Source organism: Heterodontus francisci, chromosome 4 (assembly GCF_036365525.1).
Source record: "Heterodontus francisci isolate sHetFra1 chromosome 4, sHetFra1.hap1, whole genome shotgun sequence".
Lineage (NCBI taxonomy): Eukaryota > Metazoa > Chordata > Chondrichthyes > Heterodontiformes > Heterodontidae > Heterodontus > Heterodontus francisci.
The window spans coordinates 68,961,146-68,975,110 of record NC_090374.1 but is presented as its reverse complement, the minus strand read 5'-3'; the positions used below and the strand labels follow the sequence as shown (position 1 = coordinate 68,975,110).

At 43.8% G+C, this 13,965-nt stretch overlaps 1 protein-coding gene across 1 annotated transcript in view; it reads right to left on the bottom strand.

The window, feature by feature from the left end:
• adgrv1 (adhesion G protein-coupled receptor V1) overlaps positions 1-13,965 on the bottom strand; it is an 810,104-nt gene that overhangs the window by 655,417 nt on the left and 140,722 nt on the right. The window contains exons 20-23 of the mRNA XM_068029668.1: positions 6,995-7,368; positions 5,427-5,597; positions 4,327-4,507; positions 2,433-2,632 (exon numbers count right to left, since the gene is read on the bottom strand). Coding sequence (XP_067885769.1) covers positions 2,433-2,632; positions 4,327-4,507; positions 5,427-5,597; positions 6,995-7,368 — 926 coding nt within the window. The remainder of the gene's footprint in view (positions 1-2,432; positions 2,633-4,326; positions 4,508-5,426; positions 5,598-6,994; positions 7,369-13,965) is intronic.

The following is a 13,965-nucleotide window of genomic DNA, read 5'->3' as shown; positions in this document are numbered from 1 at the left end:
CCGATTCCACGCCTCTGGTTCTGCTGAGCTATTGTGCAATTCAAGACTTCAATGCTCCTCCAGTACACGGTAACAGCACTCACAGTAATGGCTGCTGCGGTCAGTTTAAATTGGGCCCACACTTTAGTCTCGCTTACATTCCCACCCCCGCAGCTGCTAACCAAACCCATCTCCATAGCAATTAAGCGGGCGTCCCCATAAAACTCAAGGATGATTTTACCCTGGGGATGGGTTTGGGACCCGGAAACGGTCCCAACTTCCATTTCCTACCCCCACAGCAAAAATCCAGCCTCAGGTTTGCTGCATGTGGGCACAGACCACTTATTATATGAAAAGTTGCCAATGGTACTGAACATTGTGAAATCATCAGCTAGCATCCCACTTCTGGCCCTATGATGGAGGGATGATCATTGAAGTAGCTGAAATGAATGGGCCTACGTCACTGCCTTCAGCAACTCCTGCAGTAATGTCCTGAGATGATTAGCCTCCAACAAGCACAACCATCTTCCTTTGAGCTACGTAAGCTTCCCATCAATGGAGAAATTTCCGCATGATTCCCATTGATCTCAATTTTACTAGGGCTCCTTGATACCACACTCAGGCAAACGCTGCCTTGATGTCAAGGGCAGTCACTCTCACCTCACCACTAGAATTTGGCTCCTCTGTCCATGTTTCAACCAAGGCTGTAATGAGGTCTGGAGCTGAGTGGTCCTGGTGGAACTCAAACTGGGCATCAGTAAGCAGGTGGTTACTGAGTAAGTGCCGCTTGATAGCACTGTAACTGACACCTTTCATCACTTTGCTGATGATTGAGAGTAGGGACATTAATTGGCCAGATTAGATTTGTCCTCCTTTTTATGGACAGGACATACCTGGGCAATTTTCCACATTGTTGGATAGATTCCAGTGTTGTCGCTGTACTGGAACAGCTTGGCTAAGGGCGTAGCAAGTTCTGGAGCACAAGTCTTCAGTACTACGGCCGGGTATTGTCAGGGCTCATACATAGCCTTTGTTGTATCACGTGCATTCAGCCATTTCCTGATATCATGTGGAGTGAATCAAACTAGCTGAAGACTGGCATCTGCGATACTGGGGGCCTCAGAAGGAGGCAAAGATGGATCATCCATTTGGCACTTCTGACTCAAGATGGTTGCAAATGCTTCAGCCTTATTCTTTGTACGCACATCCTGGGCTCCATTACCATTGAGGATGGGGATGCTTGTGGAGTCGCCTCCTCCTCCTGTTACTTGTTTAATTGTCCACCACATTTCACGACTGGACATGCAGGACTGCAGAGCTTTAATCTGAATCACTGGTTACGGGATTGCTCAGCTCTGTCTATAGCATGCTACTTCCACTGTTTAGCATGCATGTAGTCCTTTGTTTAAGCTTCACCAGTTTGGCACCTCATTTTTAGGTATACCTTGTGCTGCTCCTCGCTTGCTCACCTACACTCCTCATTGAACCAGGGCTGGTCCCCTGGCTTGATGGTATTGGTACAGAGAGGGATATGCTGGGCCATGAGATTACAGATTGTGGTTGAATACAATTGTGCAGCTGATGGCCCACAGGACCTCATGGATGCCCAGTTTTGAGCTGCTAGATGTGTTCTGAATCTATTCCATTTACACAAGAACACAAGAAATAGGAGCAGGAGTAGACCATATGACTCATCGAGACTGCTCCGCCATTTATTATGATCATGGCTGACTTAGGCTTCAACTAACTTTCCCGTCTGCTCGCCATATCCCTTGATTCCCTGAGAGACCAAAAGTCTGTGTATCCCAGCCTTAAATGTATTCAATGATGGAGCATCCACAACCCTCTGGGATGGAGAATTCCAAAGATTCACAACCCTTTGAGTGAAGTAATTTCTCCTCATTTCAGTCCTAAATAATTGGCCCCTTATCCTGAGACTGTGCCCGTGTTTTAGATTCTTCAACAAGCGGAAACAATTTCTCAGTGTCTACTCTATCCAGTCCCTTCAGAACCTTGCATGTTTCAATGAGATCACCTCTCATTCTTCTAAACTCGAGAGTATAGGCCCAATTTACTCAGCCTCTGAGTAGGACAACCCCCTCATCTAAGGGACCAATTTAGTGAACCTTCGCTGTACCGCCTCCAATGCAAGTATATCCTTTCTTAAATGTGGAGACCAAAACTGCACACAGTACTCCAGATATGGTCTCACCAAAACCTTGTACAACTGTAGCAAAACTTCTTCATTCCTGTACTCCAATCCCTTTGCTGTGAGTCTGAGACCTTTCTTGCCTTGGGTAATTAAGATAATATTTTGAATACAATAACATTTCTTAGGTTTTGTTTTACTTAATGGCTCTGATACAGTCACTATAATGTCATTAATCCAACTGAGAAAAGTGCTTAAGACTTAATGAGAAGATTTTTTTTTTTAAAAGTGGTTTTCAACTCACCTGATAATCAGATGGACTGGCAGCTGTCAGGGGAACAGTTTGGTACGCTACCATGACATTTCCCAAAAGACCCTGTGCACGGACCACTAACAAGCTGAGTAGACCAACCTCCTCCTTCACAGTGATGCTTGGTATGGACAGTGCAGGGGTGATAATTGTGTTTCTATCAGGTGGTTGCTTAGTAGAAAACTGCAATAAACCTGAAAAATTTTATTGTAAGACATGATATGAACTCTGTGCAGTTTAAGTCTTGTTTTCAACACTTGTTACTTTGAAAAAGCTTTTCCATGCCCTAAATCACTATTGCTTGTAGATAACTGTTTCAGTTGCCTGACCTGCTATGCAATTACTCCAATTTTTATTTTTGTTTCAGATTTCCAGCATCTACAGTTTTTTTTGTTTTTTATCCTTTGTCCAACTGTAGGCATGACGTTAAATAGTATGTAGTTCATTAAGTGTGAGACAGCAAACACAAAAGGGGAAGCATCTGAGTAAAATGTATTAAACAGCTTCAGCACTAGCACTATTCAGCACTATTGCCTCTCAGACAGTGATGGGTTCAAGCCCCGCGACAGGGAATGTCAGGAAGTACTGCACTGTCACAGATGCTGTCTTTTGGATAGCATATTAAACTAAGGCTCTGTCTGCCAACAAAGCCATGACACCCTTCAAAGAGCATGGAAGCTCTCCAGATGTCCAGGCTACCATTTATCCCTCAAACAACACAATAAAATAGGTTAATTAAATGTTTAGCTCATTGCCACTTATGACCTTGCTATTTGCTAAACTGGCTGTTGTGTTTGCCAACATAACAACAGTGACTACACCTCAAGTAAATCATTGGCTATGAAGCGCATTGAGGCAACCTAAGGAAGTAAAGGTGTTTTATGAATGCAAGTTCTTTCTTCACCTTTGCCTTCTCCCATCCCAGTTCATTCACTCGTGGTCCGCAACTTTGCCCCCTCAAGTTCAAGGAGCGCCGACTTGAGCATCTCTGGTGCACAAGTGGTTTAGCCATTGCTCACCAGTAATAGCTGAACTACATCAAAAACTTTGCGGCCACACACTCCTTTGCCAAAACCATACAGTGCTCCAGCATCATCATGGCCGCAAAGATAACCCCCAACTTCTTTTCTCTACTATATCCTGAAACCCCTCTTCCCTGTGCCCTCCACTGTCACCGAGTGCAGATGTCCCAGATTCGTATATCGCTAACAGTCAGACTGTCTGTTCAGCCGCCTTCTATTTGCCCACTCAGCTAAATCTTTCAAGCCTCAGCATCGTTAGGCAGGTCAATTTCAGCAGCCAAGGCAGCAATGCTGGGTACAATATACCTTTTGTGCTGCATACCAAGAGAACCAGGTAGTTCACATTATGTGTCACCCAATATCATGTGTAGCCTTTTCCTGGTCTTACCGTTTTCCTCTGCCAATTGCACTAACTGAGGTTCCCATAACATAAAAAAATGTTCATAGCCGCTCACCCGTCAGCAGTTAGCTAAACCATAGACTCTGCAACAATACCAATTTCATATGGGAACAAGCAATGCAACATGTATGGTTATGTTTTCGCCTTGACATATGGGGTGTTTTCCACTTAAGTATTCATTATGCTGACAAATAGTAAGTACGACTACCCTAACATGCAATCTTCAGAATAACAGTGCATAGAATCTACTTCTATCAACATCAAATAGGCACCATGCAATACTGCACAGCTAACATCAACATGAATTTTCATTTCAAATGGTGCAAGTCTCAGTATATAAGAGTGTTGACTCTTCAAATTACACATTCCCAATTAGTTAATTTTCAATCATAATATAATCATTAGCTATACAACGGAAATCATTGTTAGTTTGACATATACAATGTACATTTTACAGCATAATTACCATTTGGATGGTCACTGGATTTGATAGTGATTTCTGTGCTGGCCTTCTCTGGGTCTATACTGGCCCCACTAGTTGGAGTAGAGCCCATTTTTCCATCTCCAGATATTGCAGAAACCAGTGAAATTATGAAGTGCTCAGCAAGTTCAGGTAAGTCATCATCTACAACATGCACATTCAAAACCTTCATAAAAAGCAGAAACACCACAATCAGAATTTAACACCCCAAGGAATGAATTCAGCTGGCAAATTAGGAATAATCACTGTCAATGCCATGTTTTATTTGAACATTAGCTGTTGAGAACCAATTTTAAAATATCAATACTTAATTTCACTTTTTATTTATTCAATGTTTTTGCTCCAACTACAATTATATAGCAGAATTTTAAGTAGGCAAGATAAATGAAACAAAGAGAATATCCCCTGTGCACCAGATGCAGCAATATCATAAATATATTCTTTATGAACACATTTGCAATGTAGGCAGTGGAAATCTTCCCCATGAAGAATGGAAGCAACAAATGCCTGAACACATTTACATCAAAAAGAAATTTCCCAGATTCGTCTTTCCACTAAATTGACCAAGAGTTTTTTAATTTTTTTTTTGGCTCCAATTGATCAGATGGCTCAATTGCAGGACTCTATTGCAATTTTTAGGTACAAATAAATGGAGCTTTACCACATATGCTCCACCTAATTGTACCAGGCATTGAGATGCATAACCTGTGACCTTTAAAGGGACCCAGGTGGCTGTTCAAAAACAGCACACCTGCTCCTCCTTGGTCTTCCCAAAAAAAAACTCCCCCCCAATGCTGTTCAAGACATTCCTCCAGGATTTCCATGTCCAATCTGCTCATTGCAGTAGGCAATCAATTTCCTATCCTCCCAGAACCATCGAGCTGCAATAGATTGCCCACATGTCACCCGAAGCATGGCAGTGGCATGCTAATGCCTTGGGCTTCATGCCAGCATAATTGGGCAGATGCTATAATAATATTGGATAATTCTATAGCCTACAGCTACACTGTACCACCTGTTGGTCCTCTAAAGTGCTGCCCACCACAGCACCTAACATTAATCTTCAGGGTTAGATTTATCATCACCTCTGAGCTTTGCCAGGGATGAAAGGCAATAGTACCACTTGAATTGACAAGATCACTAATATTGCTGTTGTTGAATCCAATTTGTGTGATACTGTATTTCACATAGACATAGTCTAAAGTTCCTCTTGTTCTTTCAACAACACATGATATTGTAGATCCCTCATCAGATGTCTGCAAGAGAAAATCAAAATAAAGATTTGCTGGTAGGTTGCTCAAAAATAAAAAATATTCACACATAAAACATTTGGGATTTAAATGGAGGGAGAATACAGACAAGTTCTATTGTTCATATGTTCATATGAATGGGTGAACGCTTAAGGGCCGGAATGCTTGGAGCACTGCTCCACTGCCAGTATCCGCCAGGGTGGTACTCCAGCTGCTGACTAGGAAGGATATTAACCCTGTTCCAAATCCTTGTAACAGGATTATTTTAATATTCTGTGTGGACAGCAGAATATCTCACCCCAAGTAGACTGTGCCAAATTGAAGTGGCACCCTATTACACTGATAGAGGCAGAAAGAGTTGAATTGAAAAGTTTCATATTTCCCGAAAGGGAAGTAAGAGCATGCATTATAAGGTAACCTCCCTGGCATCAGGTATCTTTGTTGGGAAATTATTTTGGGGCCCAGTACAAAAGCTGCAAGTTCTGCGAGGTCGAAAAGTAGCATCTAGGCTGAATTCCCAAGGCAACCAAGGACTTTGGGGTCCTTCGAATCCAGATCAAAACTCTCAGCACGTAGAGTTGAATGAGATAATATCTTTACTAAAGACAATTCATGTTTGACAAATTTAATACAGTTTTTGATTAAGTTACTGCATATATAATATGAATACATGGATTTCAGAAGAAAAATCTACATATGTTTGTATATATTTGTGCAAGGTAACAAGTAGGCCACAATTAGAATTACTGCAGTGCTTTGCAGTATTGTGCATTCCATTATAAGAGGAACATTAAAGTTATAGAGACCATAAAATGTAGAAATACCTGGATAATACCAGAGATGAGAGTCTATAGTTACAATGAGAGACTTGAGATACTGGGATTATTTACATCATAGCAGAGAACACAATGAAGAGATTTATTAGAGGTGTCTTAAATTATGAAAATTCTTGAAGGAGGAAGAGGAATAGACTGTGGTTGCGAGTCAGTGGTTGGGGTCACTGAATTAAAATTGTCATTAAGACAGGTTAGGTGAATTTTTCTATGCATTGAATTGTTGCAGCATAGAACAGGTTGAAATGGGGAATAGTTGGAGTAGAGGTCATTGAACCTTTTAAGGAAAAACTGAATAAATACTTGTACCTTAAGTTTAAGTTGAGGGTAGGGGGTGTGGCGGGGGGGGGCAGAGAGCAGCACAGTCAGAATAGATTTGGATTGCTCGAATGGAGAATCCTGACAGACACAATGGCCAGAAGAGCCTCTTCCTCACCCTATAGGTTTTTATTTTCCAGGATTCTAAATATAAAGGCTTCAAATTCCTCGACTCAGAGCTAAAATCCTACACCTTGGAATTGCCTGAAGTTGTTAGGCTCATATTCAGCAATATAAAACTATAAATTTCACCTGTGGAATGCAGGTCCCAGTGAAACCGAACAATCCATTGGCATTATCACTTTTTTGTATTCGTAGCATGGCCGTGGTATTATCCTGTGATATTCTGGCTCCGCCATGTGCAGTGGTCACTTTTAACGTGAAAAATTCTTCTCCTTCCACTTCGCTGTCATCTCTTGCAGCAACTATAAATGATTTCCTTTTTTCTCCCTGTCTATACTCCAGGTATCCCGATATTGGGTGCAGGTCAGTCTTTGCCAGAGTAGCATGAATTTCATGGATTTCTGCTTGGTTCAGCTTGCAAACATATAATCTCACATCTTGCATTAGTCCTGCAAATCTGTTCCTCCCATCAGCATCTGCCCCAACAGTTAAAACACCAGGGCCTAGAGATGTAGAATATTATTGAAAACAATTTTAGAATATAAAACTTTCAAATATTATTGTAATTCTCATCCAAAATGGTAAATGCCGGATTAAGCTGTTGCATAAATCTGCTAATCTATGGAACATATAAGATATGAAAAATACTGACAAATAGATCTCAAGACTGTTTTTTTAATTCATTCCTGAGCTTTGCTGGCAAGGCCAGCATTTGTTACCCCTCACTAATTGGCCTTGACAAGGTGGTGATGAGCCACTTTCCTGAACCTCTGCAGTCCATGTGGTGTAGGTACACCCACAGTGCTGTTAGGAAGGTTTTTGACCCAGTGACAGTGAAGGAAAGGTGATATAGTTCCAAGTCAGGATGATTTGTGGCTTGGAGGGTAACTTGTAGTTGGTGGTGTTCCCACGTGTCTGCAGCCCTTGTCTTTTTAGGTGGTAGAGGTCGCAGGTTTGGACGATGCTGTCGAAGGAGCCTTGATGAGTTGCTGCAGTGCACCAGTAGATGGTACACACTGCTGCCACTGTGCATCAGTGGTGGAGGGAGTGAATGTTGAAGGTGGTGGATGGGGTGCCAGTCAAGCGGGCTGCTTTGTCCTGGATGATGTCAAGCTACTTGAGTGTTGGAGCTGCAGTCATCCAGGCAAGTGGGGCGCAGTGGTTAGCACCGCAGCCTCACAGCCCCAGCGACCTGGGTTCAATTCTGGGTACTGCCTGTGCGGAGTTTGCAAGTTCTCCCTGTGACCGCGTGGGTTTCCGCCAGGTGCTCTGGTTTCCTCCCACAGCCAAAGACTTGCAGGTTGATAGGTAAATTGGCCATTGTAAATTGCCCCTAGTGTAGGTAGGTGGTAGGAGAATTGTGGGGATGTGGTAGGGAATATGGGATTAATGTAGGATTAGTACAAATGGATGGCTGATGGTCAGCACAGACTCGGTGGGCCAAAGGGCCTGTTTCAGTGCTGTATCTCTCTTTGACTCTAAGTGGACAGCATTCCATCACAATCCTGACTTGTGCCTTGTAGATGGTGGACAGGCTTTGGGGAGTCAGGATGTGAGTTACCCACCACAGAATTCCCAGCGTCTGACCTGCTCTTGTAGCCACAGTATTTATATGTCTGATCCAGATAATTTCCTGGTCAATGGTAGCCCCTAGGATGTTGATAGTGGGAGATTCAGCGATGGTAATGCCATGGAACATCATGGGGAGTAAGTTAAATTCTCTCTTGTTGGAGATGGTCTTTGCCTGGCACTTGTGTGGAGCGAATGTTACTAGCCACTCAACAGGCTACACCTGAATGTTATCCAAATCTTGCTGCATGTGGCATGGACTGCTTCAGAATCTGAGGAGTTGCGAATGATACGACACCTGTGCAATCAGCAGTGAACATCCCCATTTCTGACCAAATGATGGTTGGAATGTTATTGATAAAGCAGCTGAAGATGGTTGGGCCTAGGACAATACCATGAGCAACTCCTGCAGTAATGTCCTGGCGCTGAGATGATCGGCCTCAAACAACCACAACCATCCTCCTTTGTGCTAGGTACGACTCCAACCAGTGGAGATTTTCCTCCTGATCCCCATTGACTTCGATTTTGCCAGACCTCCTTGATATCACACTCAGTCAAATGCTGGCTTCATGTCAAGCGCAGTCACTCTCACCTCACCTCTTGAATTCAGCTCTTTTGTCCATGTCTGGACCAGGGCTGTAATGAGGTCAGGAGCCGAGTGGCCCTGGCAGAACCAAAACTTAGCACGGTCAGCAGGTTATTGCTAAGTAAGTTCTGTTTGATAGCACTGTCAATGACCCCTTCCATCAATGCTGATGATTGAGAGTATATTGATGGCGCAGTAATTGGTCGGATTTGATTTGTCCTGCTTTTTTGGATAGGTCACACCTGGGCCAAGTTTCCACACTGTCGAGTAGACACCAGTGTTGTAGCTGTACTGGAACAGCTTGGCTCAGGGCTCGGCTAGATCTGGAGCACAAGTCTTCAGTACTATTGCCTGGATGTTGCCGGGCCCATTGTTTTTGTAGTATCCAGTGCCTTCAGCCATTTCCTGATATCATGTGGAGTGAATCGAATTGGCTGATGACTGGCATCTGGAGGCTGAGATGGATCATCCACTTGGCATATTTTTGCTGACGAAACCATTTTCAGCTGTATTAATAAAACTGCACCACGTTAACATTCTTAAATACATCAAGGAATATTTTTAATGCGTGCTAATTCAAGGAAGATTTTACATTTCTGATTATGCGAATAAATTTTAGCAGAAACTTGGGGCTGGACTTTCAGACCCCGACGGGTGGAAATGGAGGCACGTCAGTTTCAGGACACCATTCCTGACGCCAACAATGTTCACCAGGTCGGGGAGAGGGCAGGGCAGGAATCTTGCTCTTCTCCAAATTGAAGCCAATTAAAGTTGTTTATAAGTTGGTTAACAGCCTGTTAATGTTGAAGGGTGGAATTTTGAAGGGACTGTACTGGTTTCAAGAGCTGTCTGTTGCAGATCTGCTGAAGAGCGGCTGGTACTGAGTGGGGAGCCAGTCATGGCTGCCCCAGGGCACCACCCTGGGCCTCGAAGCAGGGCAAAGGGTAAGTTAGCTTTGGTAAGGAGGTCCCCTTGGCGCTGTGCAGGTGGCAGGGAGGGTGGGCACTCAGCGTTTGGGCATAGAATGGGGTCGTCACAACCTGGCATCACGGGGACAGAAGAGCAGTGGGCAAGGCTGCCAAGGACAATTGAGTGGTCACTTGTCCAAAAGGAAGGCTGTAGCTGGCAATGGAAGCATGACTGTCAGATTTTCGGGCCACTGGTGATGAAGGGCAAAACCCTCCGCAGGAAAGGTGGACCCCGAGCAGCAGGAGGGCATGGAAGAGGAAAGAGGGGCAGGAAGGAAACAGATGCCATACCCTCACCACAAGATCTACTGCCGAAGACAGAGCTACCTGGAGATGACCGAGAATCAGTGCCGCAGGGGACTGCAACTCTCCAGCTCGCAGCACTATTTGCCATGCCCTGCCAGTAGCTGTCAAAGTCACTGTGGCCATTCTGATGAAAGTTCATCGACATGAATCGTTAACTCTGTTTTTCTCCCTACAGAGGCTGCCTGACCTGCTGAGTATTTCCAGCATTTTCTCTTTTTGTCACTATGGCCTTAACTTCTTCACTTCTGGCTCCTTCCAATGATCAGCTGGGGACCTTAGAGGTATCTTGCAAGTGGCTGCAAACCACTGCATCTCGCAGGCCACTGATGCCCTCTTTACCAGAGCTGAAAAGTACATTCAGTTCATGACAGAGTTTTATTCAGGTCAGAAACCCATCGCCAGTGGAAAACTGAGTAAAGTTAAGATTTTCACATGGGTAAGGATGTGCCTCACAAGGGCAGAGGGCAGAGGGCATTGGGTTTTATTGTCATCACTGGATTCCACAAAATGCTGGGCATCATCCATTGCACCTATGTGGCCATCAAGGCACCCAGTGACCTGGCCAGTGAGATCAATCAACAGGAAGGACTACCACTGCTTCAATGTTCAACTGGTCTGTGACCACAAGATCTTCCTCCATGTGTGCGTTTGCTTTCCTGGCAGCTGCCATAATTCCTTCATCCTCCCCCAGTGCAGGCTGCCTCATATCTTCACTCCATCCCCTAAAGTGGTGGATGGATCCAAGGGGACAAGGGAAATTCCTTGAAGAGATGGCTGCTGACCCCTCTATGGGAGCCCCAGACAGAGGCACAGAAGCGATACAACTAATACCACCTGATCAGTAGGACAACCATTCAGCAGGCCATCGGGCTTCGGAAGATGCAATTCTGGTGCCTGGACCAGTCAGGTGATACCTTCCAATACCCTCCTGCAAGGATCTCTGTAGTCTGCTGCGCGCTCCATAACATAGCCCTCCAGACAGGTGTAGATCTTGAGGACAATGATGCCCTGGAAAGAGACAGCTCATCAGGGAAGGAGCATGAGGTGAGAGAAGAGGAGGAAGAGGAGGCAGAGGGAGATAACACTGAAGAGAGAGGTGCCCATGCTGCACAATGAGTTGACCTCCTCCTGCCACCCTCCAGGAAGAGGACCTCCCCTCCTCCCTCACGTCCTGCAAAATTAGATGCAAGTCCGCATCGTTGAAGCAAGGGGCAGCCCTGCCCCAGGTGCTAGGTCTCCGGCTCTCCCATGGCATCTTGCTTCCTTATGTGGAAGGCTTTGGCACAATCAGCAAATCTTCCCCTTAGGGCAACCAGCAGCCTCAGTGATGGCTGCCGTGGGGAGTATAAATTAGTCCCACACTTCATCTGACCCACCTCCATTCCTGCTCCCACTGGCTCTAAGTGGATAGAAAACCCATTTCCGTACCAATTAAGGGCTTAGCCATGTGAAAATCTTAACTTTAATCAGTTTTCCACTGGCGCTGGGTTTCTGACCTGAAAACAAACTCGATTCCTGTTTCCTACCCCCATGGCAAAAATTCAGCCCTTAAATTATAATAAGTACAATTTCAAGAGCTTTTTGTGTCCAATTTCCTGATTGCACCCAAAGTGGAACTCTTTCCCATTTAGGTAGTAATTCATCTTGGATTATACCACAAAATGGGTACAATCACATTGGCTTCCCATTATATGTCCCACCTGTTATTCAATAATATTGATCACAATGGAAGTGTCCGTCCATTGGGGTATATAACAGATGGCCAATGCAACACTCCCCATATTGTGCTACTGCCCAAGATGAATTTCTACCCCAGCAACATTAAGTTAGGATTTAAAAGGAACACATATACCATAAACCATGGAATCCCACAGCACAGAAGGAGACCATTCGGCTTGTTATGCCAGTGTTGGCTCTTAGAAAGAGCTCTCCAGTTTATTCTCACATAACAACTTGTTCCCCATAACCTTGCAAATTAGTCCTCTTCAAGGCTATACCCTTTAAAAAATTATGAAGAAACATTGCTTAAAGCTTTTGTTGTTTTCTATTACTGTAAATTTTCTAACATTTTACTTCAAAAAGGCAACTATTACAAACTAAAGATCATAAAATGAAACAGGAAAGCTGACAAATATTTAACAATTAACAGTTCACACAAATATTTTTAAAAATTAAAAATTTACACTGGAAAACAATCTGGTTTTCAAAATGATTTAGACTGCATTCTTAACACATTTGCAGGGGTGAGCAGAGTCATTCCATCTAACCATGGGTTTTTCGTTTGGGTGACTCATTCTATAATGCTGGAAAAACTGTGGCGTGCTCTCATTGATATCAACTCATCTCTCTCTGCAGGGCTCCATTCTGAAGATTGGGAGAAGACCTGCTACATAGGCTTTCATGTAGGGGTCCAAGTTGCCTGATACTTTGAGCTCTATACGGAGGCCATTTACCACATCTTATTGGCATAGAACCCACAGATGCTGAACATGTTTGTGATGGGAGGAATATGATTCTGCCATAGTGAGGTGCTGCTGAAACAGAGAGATGTGGTAGGATATCTCAATTAGCCTTGGGGACATGCCTAACAGGCAGAAAGCAGATCTGAAGGCATCTCAGTGCTGTTTACTGTTTGGTTGACATAAAAGACAGCACAAGTTTTTACATTCTAACATGTGCTTCATCTTTATTCTTGTGCGCTTGTGTGGCCCTAGCCACTAGAGGGAGCCAATATAAATAGACTCACATCAAGTCACAAGCAGGGTCTAAAAGGTAGCCTGCTCTAGTTATCACAACAGCACAACAAACATTGTCTCCTCACACGCCATAACATCTCCCTTCTTTTTTGTTTGAATTACTTGCCCAAAAGAATAAAAGTTAAATTATACGGTGATCCCAATCACAGCACAACAACAAACAACAAATGTATAAGTGTATGGTAGACATTTTTTTCAACTGAGTCCTTAAGTATTCATACTGTTCTTTTCAGTCCAATGAGTCAATAAGAACTAAGGATAGGCAGATTTTTGGTCTCTCAGGGAATCAAAGGATATGGCGATTGGGCAGGAAGGTGAAGTTGAGGCCTAAGATCAGCCATGATCATTTTGAATGGCAGAGCAGGCTCAATGGGCATATGGTTTACTCCTGCTCCTATTTCTTGTGTTCTTGTCTTTGTGCATCAATTAATGTGCATCCAGTGTTCTCTTTAGCAATCGACTAATGTGTTCTCAAATCTGAATAGACCATATAAAAAAAAACTTGGGTTTTATAAAAGAATTCCTATTGCTCTGTAGGCATGCTGAGCTTATTTGCTGACAAACTGCTCATACTCGACTGGCATTTTGATATTCGGTCTAACACAATATTCCTCTGACGCAAGTATCTACTCCAAGGTGACCTGTGGATTCTGTCCAACAACAGTGGCTGCATTGCTTCAGGCACAAAGACTTTCATGCCCTTGCAACGAATTCCATTCTGCATTGTTATTTCCCCTCTGAAAATGAGGTACTCTCGAACTGAGACTGGTACTTCTGCTCTGTCATCTGGCCATCCATCCCTCACCATGGACATCAGTGTTTGTCATGTCTCTTTCTGGAGCTGGATGGATGTTGCATTGCTCACTCTCGGGTAGTTTGCTTGGTTAATCTGTTCAATTTCATCATAAATTGGAT